Source organism: Lolium rigidum, chromosome 4, assembly GCF_022539505.1.
Source record: "Lolium rigidum isolate FL_2022 chromosome 4, APGP_CSIRO_Lrig_0.1, whole genome shotgun sequence".
Taxonomy (NCBI): domain Eukaryota; kingdom Viridiplantae; phylum Streptophyta; class Magnoliopsida; order Poales; family Poaceae; genus Lolium; species Lolium rigidum.
In genome coordinates, this window is record NC_061511.1 from 46,016,208 (window position 1) to 46,036,961 (window position 20,754).

Genomic DNA, 20,754 nt, shown 5'->3' on the forward strand with positions numbered 1-20,754 from the left:
AGATGGAGTTTCTATGTGGAACTCAATATTAGCCATGCTCTAGCTTATGTGATAAGCAATGAATGATCAAGATCTTGAGTGCTTGATTCTAAGTGAAGAATTCAAGTTATGGCTCTAAGTCGGTGTCATGATAGTCTCATGAGTTGACTAAGATTTAGAGCATGCAACCAAATGAAGAATTCTTTGTACACCTCAAGATAGTATGATAGAGCATGAGAAGATACAAGGTTGACCAATACAAAGAGTGAAGAATAGATTCAAGTTTGGTCAACACATGAAGCATGAAGAATGTGCCACATAAAGTCATGTGGTATGGTAAGCCTTGTCAATTATGCTTTATGAACTAACCCATCATATATGTGCACTTGTGTTGTCTATGTGGGTTAGGTATCTTTCCATGGGCATGCATCAAAAGTGAGATCTCATATAGCCCATGAGAGGATGACATCAAGTGGTGATCATCATCAAGGTTGAGTTGGGCAAGTTCAAGTTGAGCATCTCAAGAGGATCATATGCTTGAAGCTTGCCGTGCATTTGGTGATAATGGACATGTGAAGATGTGCATCAATGGAGCTTTCCCATCATGGTGTATGGGGAAGCATTTGTGAGTCTTTACGAAGCAACAATGATGAAGTGTGGCATTCCGGCTTGAGTGGAGCTTGAAGAGTTATCATCAAGATCAAGCGGGATGCGCAAGGCAAAGGTATGGCCTTGCTAGGTTTTCCTTTTACCGGTCTCAAGGTGGTTGTTGGGAGACCGGATTATAGGATAGATAGCCGCACTATCAAGAGGGGCTTTCGGTTGAGTAGCTTGATCACATCGTCTTAGGGAGCTCAATACTTTGCATACTTTGCATATCCCTATTGCTTCTTGGTGTTTCTCTGTGTGAGGTTCTTGAGCTTGTTGCTAGCTTTACAACAAGCCCAAGTTCATCGAAAACGGAATCCGCATGCATCTCCTATTACGTTTTCGAGTTTGGACGACTTCACCGTTTCTTAACGGTGGGATACCCCCTCTCTAGAATCATCTAAAATACTCTGTGAGGAGTCTCCATATTTCCAGTTTTTGTTGGGGTTCTATTCGTTGTTATCTTTCCAACAAAATTGGTTTCATCTCAATCGGAGTTCGGGAGCATTTTCTATTTTATGGAAAAGGGCTGTTCAGCCTCAGGCCGGCCACAGGCCCGGCCGACCGGCCGTGGCACCGGCTGGCCCGGTTCCGACCGGCCACAGGACCGGTGCACACCGGGCACTATCCAGACTTGTTTCCAGCTTCGCCCGGTGCTGGCCCGGCCTGTGATCCGGTTTGGACCGGCCGGGTCCGGCCCCTCGTCCGGTCTGACCGGGCGATGGACCGGCCGCCCTGGCGCAGGTTCTGCGCGACAATTACCAGCCCCGGCGCCAGGTCCGGTTTGGACCGGCTTGTCCGGTCTGTGGCCCGGTCTGACCGGGTCCTGAACCGGACGGCCCGGTCCCAGGCCCGGTTGATCGGCCTCCTCGACTATTGACTCAGCCCAACTTTTTCCCAACGGTTATTTTTCGGCTTGGGCTATAAATAGCCCTTCTTCCACCTTGGGCTGGATAAGTTCTTCCATTCTCTCTCCTCCATTGTTGACTTTGAAGAACTTGCCCTCTCTCTTGATTCCCCCCATGATTCTTGCTCATTCTTGAGGGATCTAAGAGAGGAGATCTAGATCTACAATCCCCACCAATCCATTTCTCCTCTAAGTGAGGGGAACCCCTTGGATCTAGATCTTGGAGTCATTTGTTGATTTTCTCTTTGTTCTTCCTCTCCAATCTCATCCTAGCATTTGTTGCTTTGGTGGGATTTGAGTGTGAAGGATTTGAACACCTCTAGTGTTATTGCTTTGCATCATTGCATTGTGTTGAGCTCTCCACCACGATTAGTTCGAGTGAGAGACCGTGAGCTTGTTACTCTTGGAGGGAGACCTCCTAGTTGGCTTGGCGGTTGGTGCTCCGGTGATCTCTTCAAGAAGATTGTGAAGAGGCCCGGGCTTCTCCTTCGTGGAGCTTGTGAAGTGGTTTTGGAGCTTGCCATCTCCAGAGTGGAGGAAAAGCTAACCATAAGGAAAGGGCCATTATCCTTCGTGGGTTTGGCTCGGAGAATAGGGTGAGCCTTCGTGGCGTTGGGGAATTCTTCGTGGGACCTCCACTCCTCCAAACGTGACGTACCTTCTTGCAAAGGAAGGGAACACGGGAATACATCCCCGTCTCCGCGTGCCTTGGTTATTTCTATACCCGAGCTTACTTTCCTTGTGATAGCCATCGTGCTTGAAGTACATATATCTTGCTATCACTTGTGCTACATATATCTTGTGCCTATCTTGCTTAGCTCTAGTTGTTGTTGTTGCACTTAGGTGAGCCTAGCATATTTAGGGTTTGTGCTTGTAGAATAAATATAGTTTAATTCCGCATTCTTACAAGCCAAATCCGTAAGAGTTTTTAAACGCCTATTCACCCCCCCCCCCCCTCTAGGCGACATCTCGTTCTTTCAACAATCATTAGAATATGGTAGTCCATCTGTCCTTAAAATAGCTGCTCAACTTTATCCAGATTCAGACGTATATAGATATATTTTAGCTATAGATATATCTGTATCTAGAAAATTTTGAGCAACTTTTTTTTGAGACGGGTGGAGTGCCACAATAATATAGTGGATAAACCACAACAATTAATAATTATATCACAAGAATAATATTGGCAGATCACTAGACAAGGCATAAATCATATAAACTAGAAATATTGCAAGGCCAGAAGTGTACTTGAGTTATCAGCACAAGTGGGCTTAGGCCGGCAGGACTTGGCCAGTTGGGCTGGATTAACTTCTTTGACCATACTGTACAATCTAATGTTGATTTTTACCAAGCTAAACGAGCAACTCGCGAGCTAAAAAGAAATTGGCTTCTTTAGCTCGAACTTGTTTAACGACAAAAGTTAAAACTCAACTCGTTATACGTCGAGTTCGCGTCGAGACGAATCGAATTGTGAGTTACTCATTTAGCTCGCGAGTTTTGAATTTTAATTCTAGGCCTAACACTGCATCCTTGAGAACTCAAATGGTTACACCTAATCAGATTACCATAAGTCTGAGCTTTGACATGTTTATGCAGACAAACCTAGCAATGCATGATCCAAACAGTTCCTGAATAAGTTGGAGTGACAACGCAAGGAAGGCGAACTCTCTCAATAAGGCCATGTTCTTCGGCGGGCTCGACACGGACGGGTATGGTGGGGATTTGGCTTCCTTGGGTCATGGTGATGCGAAGGAACATGGAGTACACGCATGCGTCTCAGCTCGGGATCTGCATCAGGGAAACTCTGAAGCTACTCCCCGGAGTGAAAATCCACGTAAGTTCATCCTTGGCTTCTGTTCAAGAAGGTTGAAGGGCAACTACCCCCACCCTCTTTGTCGGCTTCGGTTTTCTCCAGCCGGCGATTGCAGGTGAAGATCATGCTCCAGGCTTCTATGCTGAGACGGAGGCCCTCTAGCACAAGTACAGTTGGCTTTTGGTGCCTCGCCCCAAGTGGTTCTGTCCCCGACGGCGTGGTGCTTAGTTGGCAGCGATGTGGCGGCAAAGGAGTTGGACCTGATGGTGTTTTCAGATTTATCTTAAGGGTTCTTTGTGCAAAAAGTTTGAACTTGGTTGTAATAATCTATTTTCTTTGGTCCTGTTGTGTACTTGTTTGAACCACCTTTGAATGAAAGCTTCTAGGTCTCTATGGGACCAACCCCTGTTAAAAATAAACAGATGACCATAATTCTGAGCTTTGACTTGTTTCTGCAGACAAACCTTGCAATGCATGATCCAAACACTTCCTGAATGAGTTGGAGTGACAAGGCAAGGCATGCGAGCTCTGCATTTTGTTGTCTGTCCAAGTGTCCATACATCAGTTGAAAGGTCATCTTGTTGTTCATATCCATAATGCTGTAGTTAATGCCTAATGATGCTTGCCCATAATACATCTCCTAATTTCCATCCATGTGAGGGAAAGGGAGAGAGGATTGTATCTTGAAAAATATCTGATCCAATTAAGCTGCATGTAGTAATGCCTAATGATGCCTGCCCATAATCCATGTCCTAATTTCTATCCATGTCGGTAAAAAGAGACGATTAGCCTGCACTTCTGCTAGTACCTGGAGAAATATCTGACCCAATTAAGCTGAGTGAAGGGTCGCTGCCCAGGCAGGCATGCGTTTCTGTTGCCCATTATGCTGCACTTTTCCGAATGTTTAAACCCCACTTGCTTAGTGCAGCCCCTCCAAACTTGCACTTTTACCACGCTATAAGTACACTGCTCTGCACCATGCAGCTTCACTCATCAGCCACAAGCTCAGTAATTAAGCTAGTTAGTCTCATCAACACACACACACACACACACACACACAGCAAGCTAGAGCTCACTTCGAAACAAGAAGAGATGGCCGCCTTCCCTCTCCTGCTGCTGCTCTGTTCTCTCCTCCTCGCCGCCTCGACGGCGGCAGATCAGTGCCACGACGACGACCACGCCGCCCTGGTCGCCATTGATACCGCCCTGGGCAGCCCGTACCACTTCGCGTCGTGGACGCCGGACTCTGCCTGCTGCGACTGGTACGACGTCGACTGCGACGCCGAGTCAGGCCGCGTCATCGGCCTCCGTGTGTTTCAGGACACCAACATGTCGGGCGCCATCCCGGACGCCATCGCCAACCTCACCTTCCTCCAGACCCTCACCCTCCACCACCTCCCCGCCATCTCAGGCGCCATCCCGGACTCCCTCGCCGCGCTCTCGAACCTTTCGCAGCTCACCATCTCCCACACTGGTGTCTCCGGCCCGGTCCCCTCCTTCCTCGGCATGCTCACCGCGCTCACCGTCCTCGACCTCTCTTACAACTCCCTCACCGGCGCCATACCGGCGTCTCTAGCTGATCTCCCCAACCTTTCCAGTATCAACCTCCGCCGGAACCACCTCTCCGGTACCATCCCGTCGCTGCTCCTCTCCAAGTCGCCCGACCAGGCCTACCTCTGGCTCTCCAGCAACAACCTCTCCGGCGCTATCCCGGCCGAGTTCGCCGCCGTCGACTTCGCACACATCGACCTATCCCGCAACGCCCTCACCGGCGACGCCGCGTGCCTCTTGGGCGCGGGGAAGTCGTCGCTCCAGCACGTCGACGTGTCCCGCAACGCGCTGCGCTTCGACCTCTCCGGCATGGAGTTCCCGGAGAACGCCACCTACATCGACCTCAGCCACAACGGCATCCGTGGCGGCATCCCTACGCAGGTGGCGAACCTTACCAACCTCCAGCAGTTCAACGTGAGCTTCAACAGGCTGTGCGGCGAGGTGCCCGCCGGCGGCAACATGGCCAGGTTCGACCGCTATAGCTACCTCCACAACAAGTGCCTCTGTGGAGCGCCGCTCACGGCGTGCCGCCAACGGCCCATCAACTACCTACACTAGCTACCTTCGTCGACGTGGGCTCGGACTTCCAGTTTACCAAACAAAATCAACATAAACTTCTACTACTTCCAAAATATGATATGGGAATATCTACTTCCAAAATACTATGAGCAGCCATGCAGTAATCGTGAAGTGATTACTACGGTTTGTATCAGTGGTAAAGAAGACACTAATTGTCATAGATGTACTCTTTTTTATTGCAAGGATCTTATATATAATGGAAAATGATAATATGCATGTGTAATTTTGAAGAGTCTCCACATAGTGCTGTATAACGAATGTACCAGCTCCAAGCATAATGTATTGCTGCGACCTCTTAAACTACGTAATAAAATTCTGATTTGGTAGAGGTAGTAGGGGTTTTCAGCATTATGATCCACTTCAAATGGGATGGAGACCAAAAGATTATAAATAGCAGGCAGTTATCCGCTTCGTATGGGATGATGCAATCTTGTAAAAATGAGAAGAGGGTTTCAAGACATTCAGAAACTACGGCTGGATCGCCAGTTTGCTTATCTACTACTCATCAAAAGAACTTAATTCGCAGCTACAATCCATGTTCCATATTGCAGCATAACGTATGTAACATGGAAACCCCAAAGTTCAAGGACACCCACTCAGGCCTCGCCCTAGAACGGTGCACTGCAAACCGTTTACCGGAATTAATCTACATAGGTGTTTGTTTCAGGTCTCACCCAGAACATCCAGGTTATTCAAAACCATCCCAACAAGGCAAAATCGTGTGACTGCCACCTCACTCATTTCATCGCAACGCTGCTGCTATGCCTAGCCATGCGGACGCACGCCTCGAACCTCTTGACTGCCTCGGCGCACTTGAGCGGGTCTTTCGCGGCGTTGCTCACGTAGCACTCATGGCAGGCCGCCTTCTCGTCAGCGCACGGCACGGGGTTCTGGTAGGGCAGCTTGAACTCCCTGTCATGCAGCTCCTTGGCTCTCCTGGCGAGCTCCTGCTGCATCCCAGCCTCCTGCTTGTCCAGCTTCTCCAGCACCTTCACACTTTCCGCCACCACGGCGCGTATGGCTTCCGCCTCCTGGATTAAGGGCGAAGGTGGTGGTGGAGGAGCAGGGGTAACTGGCAGGTACACGGGGGGTGGCAGCTGCCACCCGGGAGCGGGGGCAGGGCTGCTCTTCGGCTCGCTTGGAAGCTCCCTCCCATTGTCCTGAGGCTCTTCTGGTTGTTCAAGAACCTTCTTGGGCTTGGGTTTCCTGACCCTCCTTTTCACCTTCTCGTCGTCGCGGGCGAGCTGATCGATCAGCTTGGTGCTTATCTGAATCGTGTAGTCACCCATAGCAACCACCAATCCTGAAATACCATCACAAGGGGAAAAAAGTCAACTAACAACAACATCTAAGGATGTTCAAGGAAGCAAGTTTTCAGGAATCTGAAATAGTAGAACAGCTGGGCTCTACTGACTACTGTGAATGCTTTCCAGTACAGTATTATCTACATGTTAAATGGATTGAATTATGAGGCAATAACAAAATTACTGCATAAATATAGAACAAAGAATGCTTTCCAGTTAGAAATTTAAATGCCTCGTACATTTTTGTTAAGTGTTACATAACAGAATGATGAATATTTGGCTCTGCACAGAATTCTGCATTACCAACATGAGAACACCCAAAATTGTACAATGCTCTCCAGTTAAAAAATAGGTCACAGATTATATAGCAGACTTAAATAAACATGTGCAAAACAATAAATAGGAACTCATAGTATTGCATTTTCCAAGAAATACTAGTTCACCTTGTGGCTTCTATTACAGAAGCAAATGAATACCCAATATTGCTACTGCACAGAATTCTACATTAACAACATGAGGGAAACCACAGTTACAGAATGCTTTCCAGTTAAAAGGTCAGGAATTATGATAATCAACATTTCTATTTTCAAGCTTTCAGACCCTACAGACGTAAATAAACATGTGCACAGCAATGCAATAAAAACTTGTTGTAGTGCATCTTCCAAGAAACAATAGTTCACCTGGTGGCTGCTACTAAAGAAGAAGTGAATAGCCCATACTGATTCAGAGGCTTATGGATCTAAGAATTGGAAAACAAGCTGACTGCTTTGTAGTATAATTCAACTATGCAAGCGCAGGGCAGCAAATATATCCGTCAAGGGCTTATGGATTTGAGTCGCGGCTCAAAAAGCTTGCTCATAGCAACATATTCCCTAAAGATCCCCCTGCAAAAGGTGATGCTAATGGCAGATCGATGGCATTAATGGAGGGGGCAGAGAGATTTTATGCGGAAACAAACAACCAAACATGGGGCCAGAGCATGAACTTTTAGTCAAGTATTGTTCTTAAATAATTTTGCGAGTAACATCTTTAATCAAACAGATAAAAATATTTCCTATAATTCATACGGCTATGAATTTTTTGCACAACAGTTGTTAACGCTATGCAGATAAACTACTTGTCATCACAGCTCTACAGAGACAAACAAACATCAGGTATCTAATGTAGTCACATGGAAAATTTGATAGCTAATCCTGTGTAACAGGACCTAATACATAAGCCTACATGAACACAGAAACACATAAGGTAAACATTTGGAGATATAGCAGATGGTGGTGGTGGGAGCTTGCTACAGCATGTATAGGACAGCTGACTTTGCATACAGCCACATTTACCAGATTGCAGCTTAAAACAGAGTTATGATTTAACTAGCGCACAATGCAGGGACTTGTCCACAATCTGCTTGCCCTATTCGACACGAATCAGAATCTTCAACTAGCCCGAGTAGAATTCACAGCATCATGGACTGACTCCAGTTTGCAGCGTCCCTCTGAGCCTCCAGGGGCGGCGTCAAACGCTGGGCACCTGGAAAGCAATCCCCCAATTTGTTCCCCAGATCCCGTATGAAATCGAACCGCCAAAATTCGGTGGGCGGACGCAGCAATGGATGGAGCAACCACGGCCCCCGCAGCACGACAGCCCTGGCTACACACGGCAAGCGAGGCCGATCGAGATCCAAGTGGATTGGAATCGATTCGATTCTTCGTAGCAAAAAGGTACAATCCGAGCAAGGCTAGGGCTTCCTTACCGAGAGAAGGGGGGAGCAGAAGCCGCCGGCGCCGGAGCAGATACCGTTGAGGGGGGGAGGACGAGGAGATCTGTTCCGCTTCGAGGCGTGCTCCGGCGGATTCCGGCTTCCGGCGGGGAAGAAGGATTGGGAGGCGACGAGGGTTTCCGGCGTCGGTACGAGATGCTTGCTTCGAGAGGGAGACCACAAATAACAAACCAGGAGTAAATTTAGCCTAACCGCTTCTTTTTCTTACATCGCCGCCTATGAGCATCTCTAACACGCGCTAAAACGGCCTCGCGGTATAAAAACTGCCGGTTTGCAGCGTGTGGGAGCAAAATTGCCGCTCCAGCAGACGCTGCAAACGGCGCGGTGTTGTAAATTTTTTGGGCGCGGGTGGGTTTGCGCCATCACGTGCGCTATACTTTGTGCGCCGGAAACAGCGCGCGGCATCGCTCGACCACGCGCGAAGAAACCCCGCGCTGAAACTTCCCCTTCCGCCTCGCCGCCCGACCGCCCAATCCCTCGCCCCCGCGCGGCAACCGACGCAATCCCGACGATGGACGGGACATCCGGCAACCCAGCAACCCCTCCCTACTCTGTCCCACCCGCTGCCGCATCCGCAGCGCCGCCGCCCAATGCGGCAAACCCTAGCGGTGGAGCCGACGCCAGCAACACAACCACCGCAGCCCGTGTGCTCTTCGTTCCGCCGCGCGGGACGCTACACACAGGCGCCGTCACCGCGCAGAAGGCAGCCGCGCAGGCCACCGGCAAGGCGCGGGCGGCGCCGAGGAGGAAGGCGCCGTCAACCAAACGGCCATACCTCGGTGTCGCCTCCGTCGCGCCGCCGAAGAAAGCGAAGGCGCCCGCCTCCCGCCGCCCGCAGCCTCCGTCGCCTCCTCCACCAACGAACCAGACGCCGCCGGCGCCTCCGTCCGGCAACCCCGCGGGCGCACATACGGTGCATGATGAAATGCCGGAGAGGTAAAAAACACTACTTTTCCTTCAAATTTTAGTTTAGATGCATACATAGCCGGAGAATAGTGAAGTTCATTGCAATGTAGAGTCGATGATGATACATTCATGGAGACAATGAATGTTGGATCTTCGTTTATGCATGATAAAGTCGTTGAAGGATATGAAGAATATGAGGATGTCGATGAGGAAGGAGAAGGGTTGATTGAACCTCGCCATCCCGATCGGTCGGCGAACTATACCATAGCGGAGGACAAGCTGCTTTGCAAGACGTGGTTGACAATTGAAATGGATCCAACAACCGGTACCGATCAAACAAGAGAAACATATTGGATGAGGATGATGGAGTACTTCAACACACACAACACAAGTGGGAACGAGCGAACCATGCGCTCACTTCGGTCCCGTTGGTCCGGCATCAACACCGATTGCCAAAAATGGGCGGGCGTGCAAGCCAACGTCGATGTTCTTAATCCAAGTGGCACAAATGAGAATGATAGGGTAAGCCATTCTACTACTATGTTGATCATATGGCTCATATGTGAAGAATACGCTTCTAGTTCATATAGCTCATATATTCTCTTTTGCTTGCTTTGTAGAACTCTATGGCTCAAGGATTGTTTAGGGATGTGGGAAAAAAGAACAAGAAAGCCAACAAGATTCTTGGCAAGCCATTCACCTTGCATCATTGCTATGAAGTGCTAGGGAATGAAGAAAAGTGGAAGACCCGCAGCAAGTTGGATGCGGCAACTATGGGGGCCAATGCTACCGGTGATGCAACAATCATCGATGATGATGATTTAAGTGACGAAGGCAAGAAGATAAGCTCCACTCCTCACTCGGTCAACAATGGGCGGAGGAATGTGCTTGGTAGGAAGACCACCAAGATATGAAGGGAAAGAAGGCCGGAGATGACGACATTGCAATGGCTATGGAAAGGATTGCAAATGCACGGTTGCAAGCAACTGAAGATAGGAAGATTGCAAGAAACTTGGAGAAAGAGGCTATGGATGCTATAGAAGCTCGGAGAGCCGCTTTGGAGGAGAGGATTGCTGCCAACGAGGAGAGGAAGTTGGCTTTGGAGGAGAAGAGGCAAGCCACCGAGGAGCATCTACGCCTAGCGGAGGAGGAGAGTGTGGTGACCCGGCATACCACTGCATGGTGTAGTATGCAAGTCTGATATAACACCAATAAAACACCGTTCCACTAGTATTATATCGCTCAGAGTGGTACAACAGAAAGATATGCGGGTCCAAGGCATGTCTATAGAATTACACACAGACTCTATTACATAAGATCATCACAGCCTCCTACTTTACAATGAGGTAAAACTACAAATAAACTCCAGAAGAACGACTCGTAGTCTAATCCTATCACGAACTCTATTTGTAGAGTATTTAACTAGCTACAGAGCCTATGAATAGATTCTAGCTAAAATAGGAGCTAAGGTTAGGAAGCTAGTTCCTTTCTATTGCTAATCTAGGTTTCTCCTTGTTGGATGTGGTAACTGACTCCTCTGACAGGGTTCAGTCTCTTGAAGTAGTTGTTGACTCCTCGGCCTTCGAGTTGCCTTTGTAGATCCTCCTTCGATGCCTCCATATCTAAGCAGGGGATTTAAGAGTGGGATGAGTACGAGCGTACTCAACAAGTTCATTATAGGAAAGAGGTGTTTAATGCACTAGGTATGGCATTAGACCAGAAAGTCTAATACCAATGCAGGTTTTCATAATCATTTCTTCAAAAGGTTGCTTTTATTCAGAAGCAATATGTCCGTCAGCCTTCACCGGTTTACTAGAACTTCATGGAGTTCCTTTCCGGCAGCGTTCGCGATTCCGAATCCCGAAACGAGGAGTGACGAGTCACGATTCATTACACTCTGCGAGAGGTGTGTTGCTTTACCCATAAGAGATCTTAACCTTGGTGCCAACCGAGTCTAGTTCTCGTCCACACTTCCTTTGGTGTGAGGCCCGGTATAAGGTCATAGCCAATTATATTCCTCCGCTACCTCGCACACCCACCCGTTGTTGCATACCCCGACCCTGGGTCCTCGCTGGTCCTCTTATACCAATTAAGGATGGACCCCGACCACGACGACGAGTTTGGGACTAGTTAACCAAACTCCTTCGCCGATTAGCTGCAACCCATCATAGACCACATTACCGTGGGGAATTAGAAGGGGATCCCCACCCTCAAGTTGTTCCGCAAGCCGCAACCGCTACGGTAAGCACTGCATTACCGTGGGGAATTAGAAGGGGCTCCCCACCCTCCAGTTGCTCCGCAAGACCACAACTGCTACGGTAAGCGCATCCGTTGATGTACGAGAGGTGGAAATACAATTGACTAGTCCGTCCCACTCCAGATCTTATGGTTAACACGAGTTTTACGGCACAAGAATCACTGGACGACATTTGTTGCTTAATCCTAGATGGATATAAACCCTTGCAATGGAACCTCCACCATATCAACACATACCATGGTTCCATTGCCCACCACTTAGCCATATTCATAATTATGAAAATAGTGGTTTTGTTTTTATGCAATGGTGATAGACATAGTACTTTGCAAGTAATTTGGTAAAAATACTCAAATGACATGAGCAAGTGATGAACTTGCCTTTCTTGACTGCAAGATTATGCAGGCAATGTCTTCGGTGCGTAATAACTCCAAATTCTGAAATAGCATCATCGTCTGGTAAGGACGAGGTTTAAAAGATTGGCAAGGATGCAATAATGCATAAGTATGAGGTGCAATCGCTCTAAACGTGACCTAACCCCGATGATTTAGGATTAGTGAGTTGTAATGATTAGTTCAAAGTGTGTTGCACTTTTAGAGTGATTCACAACAAGCACTACAAGAAAAGTTGCCATGGCCGACGAAGTTGAAGTCCCGTCGTGGTTGCTGGTGTACCATGACCGACGATTTTTGGTCTCTCCGTTGTGCATGTCAAAACGTTTTTTTTCTCGTTTTTTAGGCCACCCAGCCCGACGAAAACGGCCAAAACGTGGCGTATGGTGTCCCGGGACGTGGTGCATCTCGAAATCTCGGGTTCGCCGGCCGAGTCAACGCAAATCCGCACCGCCGAGGGATGTAGGGCCCAGATGGCAGCCTCTCTGGCATTGTTTTTTTCTCGATCGCGCCATCTCGTTCAACCCTCTCCGATCGAGCCGTTTACGATGCGGGATCATGGGTCCCGCATGTCATCCTCTATGAACCAAAATTCTTTCTATTCTTGGATTTTTTTGACCCCCGATTTACGGCTACTTCCTTTTTCTTTTGATCCCTTGCCGCCTTGGAAACGTTGAGACCGCTGTCTGCTAAATGGGACCCGCATGTCATCCTCTATGTGCAATCAACTTTCTTTTCTTGGAGTTTTTTTGGCACCTCATATTTGGTCACTTGCCTTTTTCTTTCGATCCCCTGCCGCCTCTCAAACGGTGATACCGCTGCTGCTAAATGGGACCCGCATGTCATCCTCTATGTACTATAAAACTTTCTTTTCTTGAATTATTATTGGCTCCTCATATTTGGTCACTTGCCTTTTTCTTTCGATCCCCTGCCGCCTCTCAAACGGTGATACCGCTACTGCTAAATGGGACCCGCATGTCATCCTCTATGTACTATAAAACTTCTTTTCTTGGATTTTTTTGGCACCTCATATTTGGTCACTTGCCTTTTTCTTTCGATCCCGTGCAGCCTCTCAAACGGTGATACCGCTGCTGCTAAATGGGACCCGCATGTCATCCTCTATGTACTATAAAACTTTCTTTTCTTGAATTATTTTTGGCTCCTCATATTTGGTCACTTGCCTTTTTTCTTTCGATCTCATGCCACGTTTGAAACGTTGAGGAACCTGCTGGCTCATGGGACCCGCATGTCATCCTCTATGTGCTATAAAAGTTTATTTTCTTGGATTTTTTTCACCCTCTGATTTTTGGCTATTTCCTTTTTCTTTTGATCCCCTGCCGCCTTGGAAACGTTGAGTAAGTTGCTGACTCATGGGACCCGCATGTCATCCTCTATGTACTATAAAACTTTCTTTTCTTGAATTATTTTTGGATCCTGATATTTGGTCACTTGCCTTTTTTCTTTCGATCTCATGCCACGTTTGAAACGTTGAGGAACCTGCAGGGTCATGGGACCCGCATGTCATCCTCTATGTACTATAAAAGTTCATTTTCTTGGTTTTTTTTCACCCTCTGATTTTTGTCTATTTCCTTTTTCTTTTGATCCCCTGCCGCCTTTGAAACGTTGAGGACTCTGCCGGCTCATAGGTCCCACATGTCAGCCTCTATGTACAATCAAGTTTATTTTCTTGAATTATTTTTGGATCCTGATATTTCGTCACTTGCCTTTTTCTTTCGATCTCATGCCACGTTTGAAACGTTGAGACCGCTGCTGCTAAATGGGACCCGCATGTTATCCTCTATGTACAATAAAACTTTCTTTTCTTGGATTTTTTTGGCACCTGATATTTGGTCACTTGCCTTTTTCTTTCGATCTCATGCCACCTTTGAAACGTTGACTAAGCTGCTGGCTCATGGGTCCCGCATGTCATCCTCTACGACAATAAAAGTTTTATTTCTTGGAGTTATTTTTGACCCCTAATTTCTGGCTATTTGCCTTTTTCTTTTGATCTCCTGCCCCCTCTGAAACGATGAGGACGCTGTTGGCAGGTTGGTCCCACATGTCATCCTCTATGAACAATAAAAGTTTCCTTTGATGGATTTATTTTGAACCTCTAATCAATTTCTGGATATTTCCTTTTTTTCTTTTGATCCCCTGCCGCCTTGAAATCGCTGAGGATGCTGCTGCCTCATGGGTCCCGCATGTCATCCTCTTATAACGAAAATGTTTCTTTTCTTGGATTTTTTACCAACAGATTTTTTGGTTTATTTTTTTCTTTCCATCCCCTGCCGCCTTTAAAATGTTGACGACGCTGCTGGCTCATGGGTCCCCGATGTCAGCCTCCCCGTACAACAAACATGTGATATCTTGATTATTTTGCAGACAATAAATAGTGTATTGCGCTCTGAGCTATTTCAAACGGATAAATTAAATCTTTATTTTTACATAAACAAACTTATATGTTGAATCTCCTTTTTTTGTTTTTGCGAAGCATAGGACTTTCCTGTTTTTTTTAGAAAATTCCGAACTTTCCTGTTTTGGAGTGGGCTGAAATTGTACTAGTCAAAAGGCCAAGCAGGATAGTTCAAAGGTCCAAATGTCCAGATGCAGCCCAATTGAAATCTTTCTTCTTGGATTTTTTTCACCCCTGATTTCTGGCTACTTCATTTTTCTTTTGGTCATGTGCCGCCTTGGAAACGTTGAGACCGCTGCTGCAAAATGGGACCCGCATGTCATCCTCTATGTACTATAAAACTTTCTTTTCTTGAATTATTTTTGGCTCCTCATATTTGGTCACTTGCCTTTTTCTTTCGATCTCATGCCACGTTTGAAACGTTGAGGAACCTGTTGGCTCATGGGACCCGCATGTCATCCTCTATGTGCTATAAAAGTTTATTTTCTTGGATTTTTTTTCACCCTCTGATTTTTGGCTATTTCCTTTTTCTTTTGATCCCCTGCGGCCTTGGAAACGTCGAGTAAGGCTGTCGACTCATGGGACCCGCATGTCATCCTCTATGTACAATCAAGTTTCTTTTCTTGAATTATTTTTGGATCCCGATATTTGGTCACTTGCCTTTTTGTTTCGATCTCATGCCACGTTTGAAACGTTGAGGAACCCGTCGGCTCATGGGACCCGCATGGCATCCTCTATGTGCTATAAAAGTTTATTTTCTTTATTTTTTCACCCTCTGATTTTTGGCTATTTCCTTTTTCTTTTGATCCCCTGCCGCCTTGGAAACGTTGGGTTAGCTGCTGACTCATGGGACCCGCATGTCATCCTCTATGTACAATCAACTTTCTTTTTCTTTTGATCTCAAGACGCATTGAAACGTTGAGACCGCTGCTGCTAAATGGGACCCGTATGTCATCCTCTATGTACAATAAAGTTTCTTTTCTTGGATTATCTTTGGCTCCTGATATTTTGTCACTTGCCTTTTCTTTCGATCTCATGCCCCTTTGAAATGTTGAGTAAGCTGCTGGCTCATGGGTCCCGCATGTCATCCTCTACGAACAATAAAAGTTTTCTTTCTTGGAGTTATTTTTGACCCCTAATTTCTGGCTATTTGCCTTTTTCTTTTGATCTCCTACCCCCTTTGAAACGATGAGGACGCTGTTGGCAGGTCGGTCCCACATGTCATCCTCTATGAACATTAAAAGTTTCACACATGGCTCCTGATATTTGGTCACTTGCCTTTTTCTTGCGATCTCATGCTACGTTTGAAACGTTGAGGAACCTGCAGGCTCATGGGACCCGCATGTCATCCTCTATGTACAATAAAACTTTCTTTTCTTGGATTTTTTTGGCACCTCATATTTGGTCACTTGCCTTTTTCTTTCGATCCCCTGCCGCCTCTTAAACGGTGATACCGCTGCTCCTTAAATGGGACCCGCATGTCATTCTCTATGTACAATCAAGTTTCTTTTCTTGAATTATTTTTGGATCCTGATATTTGGTCACTTGCCTATTTCTTTCGATCTCATGCCACGTTTGAAATGTTGAGGAACCTGCTGGCTCATGGGACCCGCATGTCATCCTCTATGTACTACAAAAGTTCATTTTCTTGGTTTTTTTTCACCCTCTGATTTTTGGCTATTTCCTATTTCTTTTGATCCCCTGCCGCCTTTGAAAGTTGAGGACTCTGCTGCCTCATAGGTCCCACATGTCAGCCTGTATGAACGATAAAGCTTTCCTTTCTTGGAGTTTTTTTTACCCCCTAATTTCTGGCTACTTTCTTTTTCTTTTGATCTCAAGCCGCATTTGAAACGTTGGGACAGCTGCTGCAAAATGGGACCCGCATGTCATCCTCTATGTACAATAAAAGTTTCTTTTCTTGGATTATGTTTCACCCTCTGATTTTTGGTCACTTGCCTTTTTCTTTCGATCTCATGCCGCCTTTGAAACGTTGAGTAAGCTGTGTGGCTCATGTGTCCCGCATGTCATCATCTACGAACAATAAAAGTTTCCTTTCTTGGAATTATTTTTTACCCCTAATTTTTGGCTACTTCCTTTTTCTTTTGATCCTCTGCCGCCTTTGAAACGTTGAGGATTCTGCTGGCTCATGGGTCCCACATGTCAGCCTCTATCACTACAAGAAAAGTTGCCATGGCCGACGAAGTTGAAGTCGCGCCGTGGTTGCTGGTGTACCATGGCCGACGATTTTGGGTCTGTCCATTGTGCATGTCAAAACGTTTTTTTTCTCGTTTTTGAGGCCACCTAGCCCGACGCAAACGGCCAAAACGTTGCGTATGGTGGCCCGGGACGTGGTGCATCTCGAATTCTCGGGTTCGCCGGCCGAGTCAACGCAAATCCGCACCGCCGAGGGATGTAGGGCCTAGATGGCAGCCTCTCTGGCATTGTTTTTTTTCTCGATCGCGCCATCTCGTTCAATGCTCTCCGATCGAGCCGTTTACGATGCGGGATCATGGGTCCCGCATGTCATCCTCTGTGAATCAAAATTCTTTCTATTCTTGGATTTTTTTGACCCCCTGGTTTCTGGCTACTTCCTTTTTCTTTTGATCCCTTGCCGCCTTGGAAACGTTGAGACCGCTAGCTGCTAAATGGGACCCGCATGTCATCCTCTATGTGCAATCAACTTTCTTTTCTTGGAGTTTTTTTGGCACCTCATATTTGGTCACTTGCCTTTTTCTTTCGATCCCTGCCGCCTCTCAAACGGTGATACCGCTGTCTGCTAAATGGGACCCGCATGTCATCCTCTATGTACTATAAAACTTTCTTTTCTTGAATTATTTTTGGCTCCTCATATTTGGTCACTTGCCTTTTTCTTTCGATCCCTGCCGCCTCTCAAACGGTGATACCGCTGTCTGCTAAATGGGACCCGCATGTCATCCTCTATGTACTATAAAACTTTCTTTTCTTGAATTATTTTTGGCTCCTCATATTTGGTCACTTGCCTTTTTCTTTCGATCCCCTGCCGCCTCTCAAACGGTGATACCGCTGCTGCTAAATGGGACCCGCATATCATCCTCTATATACTATAAAACTTTCTTTTCTTGAATTATTTTTGGCTCCTCATATTTGGTCACTTGCCTTTTTCTTTCGATCCCGTGCAGCCTCTCAAACGGTGATACCGTTGCTGCTAAATGGGACCCGCATGTCATCCTCTATGTACTATAAAACTTTATTTTCTTGAATTATTTTTGGCTCCTCATATTTGGTCACTTGCCTTTTTCTTTCGATCTCATGCCACGTTTGAAACGTTGAGGAACCTGCAGGCTCATGGGACCCGCATGTCATCCTCTATGTGCTATAAAAGTTTATTTTCTTGTATTTTTTTCACCCTCTGATTTTTGGCTATTTCCTTTTTCTTTTGATCCCCTGCCACCTTTGAAACGTTGAGGACTCTGCTGGCTCATAGGTCCCATATGTCAGCCTCTATGTACAATCAAGTTTCTTTTCTTGAATTATTTTTGGATCCTGATATTTGGTTACTTGCCTTTTTCTTTCGATCTCATGCCACGTTTGAAACGATGAGGAACCTGCTGGCTCATGGGACCCGCATGTCATCTTCTATGTACTATAAAAGTTCATTTTCTTGGTTTTTTTCACCCTCTGATTTTTGGCTATTTCCTTTTTCTTTTGATCCCCTGCCGCCTTTGAAACGTTGAGGACTCTGCTGGCTCATAGGTCCCACATGTCAGCCTCTATGTACAATCAAGTTTCTTTTCTTGAATTATTTTTGGATCCTGATACTTCGTCACTTGCCTTTTTCTTTTGATCTCATGCCACGTTTGAAACGTTGAGGAACCTGCTGGCTCATGGGACCCGCATGTCATCCTCTATGTACAATAAAACTTTCTTTTCTTGGATTTTTTTTGGCACCCGATATTTGGTCACTTGCCTTTTTCTTTCGATCTCATGCCGCCTTTGAAACGTTGACTAAGCTGCTGGCTCATGGGTCCCGCATGTCATCCTCTACGACAATAAAAGTTTTCTTTCTTGGAATTATTTTTGACCCCTAATTTCTCGGCTATTTGCCTTTTTCTTTTGATCTCCTACCCCTCTGAAACGATGAGGACGCTGTTGGCAGGTCGGTCCCACATGTCAACCTCTATGAACAATAAAAGTTTCCTTTGATGGATTTATTTTGAACCCCTAATCAATTTCTGGATATTTCCTTTTTTTCTTTTGATCCCCTGCCGCCTTGAAATCGCTGAGGATGCTGCTGCCTCATGGGTCCCGCATGTCATCCTCTCGTAACGGTAAATGTTTCTTTTCTTGGATTTTGTTGACCAAACGATTTTTGGCTTATTTTTTCTTTCGATCTCCTGCGGCCTTTAAAACGTTGAGGACGCCTGCTGGCTCACGGGTCCCACATGTCGGCCTCTATGAACAATAAACGCTGAGGATGCTGCTGCCTCATGGGTCCCGCATGTCATCCGCTTAGAACGAAAATGTTTCTTTTCTTGGATTTTTTACCAATAGATTTTTGGTTTATTTTTTCTTTCCATCCCCTGCCGCCTTTAAAACGTTGACGACGCTGCTGGCTCATGGGTCCCCCATGTCAGCCTCCCCGTACAACAAACATGTGATATCTTGATTAGTTTGCAGACAATAAACAGTGTATTGCGCTCTGAGAATCTTTATTTTTACATAAACAAACTTATATGTTGAATCTCCTTGTTTTTTTTGTTTTTGCGAAGCATAGGACTTTCCTGTTTTTTTTAGAAAATTCCGAACTTTCCTGTTTTGGAGTGGGCTGAAATTGTACGAGTCAAAAGGCCAAGCAGGATAGTTCGAAGGCCAAGATGTCCAGATGCAGCCCAATTGAAATCTTTCTTCTTGGATTTTTTTCACCCCCTATTTCTCGGCTACTTCATTTTTCTTTTGGTCCTGTGCCGCCTTGGAAACGTTGAGACCGCTGCTGCAAAATGGGACCCGCATGTCATCCTCTATGTATAATAAAATTTCTTTTCTTGGATTATTTTTGGCACTCATGGGTCCCGCATGTCATCCTCTATGAACCAAAATTCTTTCTATTCTTGGATTTTTTTTGACCCCTGATTTCTGGCTACTTCCTTTTTTCTTTTGATGATCCCTTGCCGCCTTGGAAACGTTGAGACCGCTGCTGCTAAATGGGACCCGCATGTCATCCTCTATGTACTATAAAACTTTCTTTTCTTGAATTATTTTTGGCTCCTCATATTTGGTCACTTGCCTTTTTCTTTCGATCTCATGCCACGTTTGAAACGTTGAGGAACCTGCTGGCTTATGGGACCCGCATGTCATCCTCTATGTACTATAAAAGTTCATTTTCTTTGTTTTTTTTCACCCTCTGATTTTTGGCTATTTCCTTTTTCTTTTGATCCCCTGCCGCCTTTGAAACGTTGAGGACTCTGCTGGCTCATAGGTCCCACATGTCAGCCTCTATGTACAATCAAGTTTCTTTTCTTGAATTATTTTTGGATCCATATATTTGGTCACTTGCCTTTTTCTTTCGATCTCATGCCACGTTTGAAACGATGAGGAACCTGCTGGCTCATGGGACCCGCATGTCATCCTCTATGTCCATCAACTTTTTGTTCTAGGATTTTTTTGGCACCCTAATTTCTGGCTACTTTCTTTTTCTTTTGATCTCAAGTCGCATTTGAAACATTGGGACCGCTCGCTGCAAAATGGGACCCGCATGTCATCCTCGTATGTACAATAAAAGTTTCTTTTCTTGGATTATTTTCCACCCTCTGATTTTTGGTCACTTGCCTTTTTCTTTCGATCTCATGCCTTGAAAGGTTGAGGAACCTGGTGGCTCATGGGACCCGCATGTCATCCTCTATGTGCTATAAAAGTTTATTTTCTTGAATTTTTTTTCACCCTCTGAATTTTGGCTATTTCCTTTTTCTTTTGATCCCCTGCAGCCTTTGAAACGTTGAGTAAGCTGCTGACTCATGGGACCCGCATGTCATCCTCTATGTACAATCAACTTTCTTTTTCTTTTGATCTCAAGCCGCATTTGAAACATTGAGACCGCTGCTGCTAAATGGGAGCCGCATGTCATCCTCTATGTAAAATAAAGTTTATTTTCTTGGACTATCTTTGGCTCCTGATATTTTGTCACTTGCCTTTTTCTTTCGATCTCATGCCGCCTTTGAGACGTTGAGTAAGCTGCTGGCTCATGGGTCCCGCATGTCT

At 46.1% G+C, this 20,754-nt stretch overlaps 2 protein-coding genes across 3 annotated transcripts; one reads left to right on the plus strand and one right to left on the minus strand.

Moving 5' to 3' along the window:
• The first annotated feature begins 4,439 nt into the window (after window positions 1-4,439).
• LOC124650627 (polygalacturonase inhibitor-like) lies at window positions 4,440-5,654 on the plus strand. Its single transcript, XM_047190143.1, has one exon. The coding sequence runs from the start codon at window positions 4,440-4,442 to the stop codon at window positions 5,454-5,456; it is 1,017 nt and encodes a 338-aa protein (XP_047046099.1). The 3' UTR covers window positions 5,457-5,654.
• Window positions 5,655-5,937: 283 nt separating this feature from the next.
• Window positions 5,938-8,738, minus strand: LOC124649095. Of its 2 annotated transcripts, none has more exons than XM_047188769.1 (2): window positions 8,529-8,738; window positions 5,938-6,780 (listed from the first exon to the last, which is right to left on the minus strand). In XM_047188769.1, the coding sequence occupies exon 2, from the start codon at window positions 6,764-6,766 to the stop codon at window positions 6,215-6,217; it is 552 nt and encodes a 183-aa protein (XP_047044725.1). In that variant the 5' UTR covers window positions 6,767-6,780; window positions 8,529-8,738; the 3' UTR covers window positions 5,938-6,214. The 2 variants fall into 2 exon arrangements, with proteins under 2 accessions (XP_047044725.1, XP_047044726.1); XM_047188770.1 differs by lacking the exon at window positions 8,529-8,738 and adding an exon at window positions 7,462-8,483.
• Between the last annotated feature and the right edge of the window lie 12,016 nt (window positions 8,739-20,754).

Bases quoted from the DNA above. Each gene is read 5' to 3' on its own strand.
- LOC124649095 (XM_047188769.1), bottom strand. From the start codon at position 6,766: ATGGGTGACTACACGATTCAGATAAGCACCAAGCTGATCGATCAGCTC.
- LOC124650627 (XM_047190143.1), top strand. From the start codon at position 4,440: ATGGCCGCCTTCCCTCTCCTGCTGCTGCTCTGTTCTCTCCTCCTCGCC.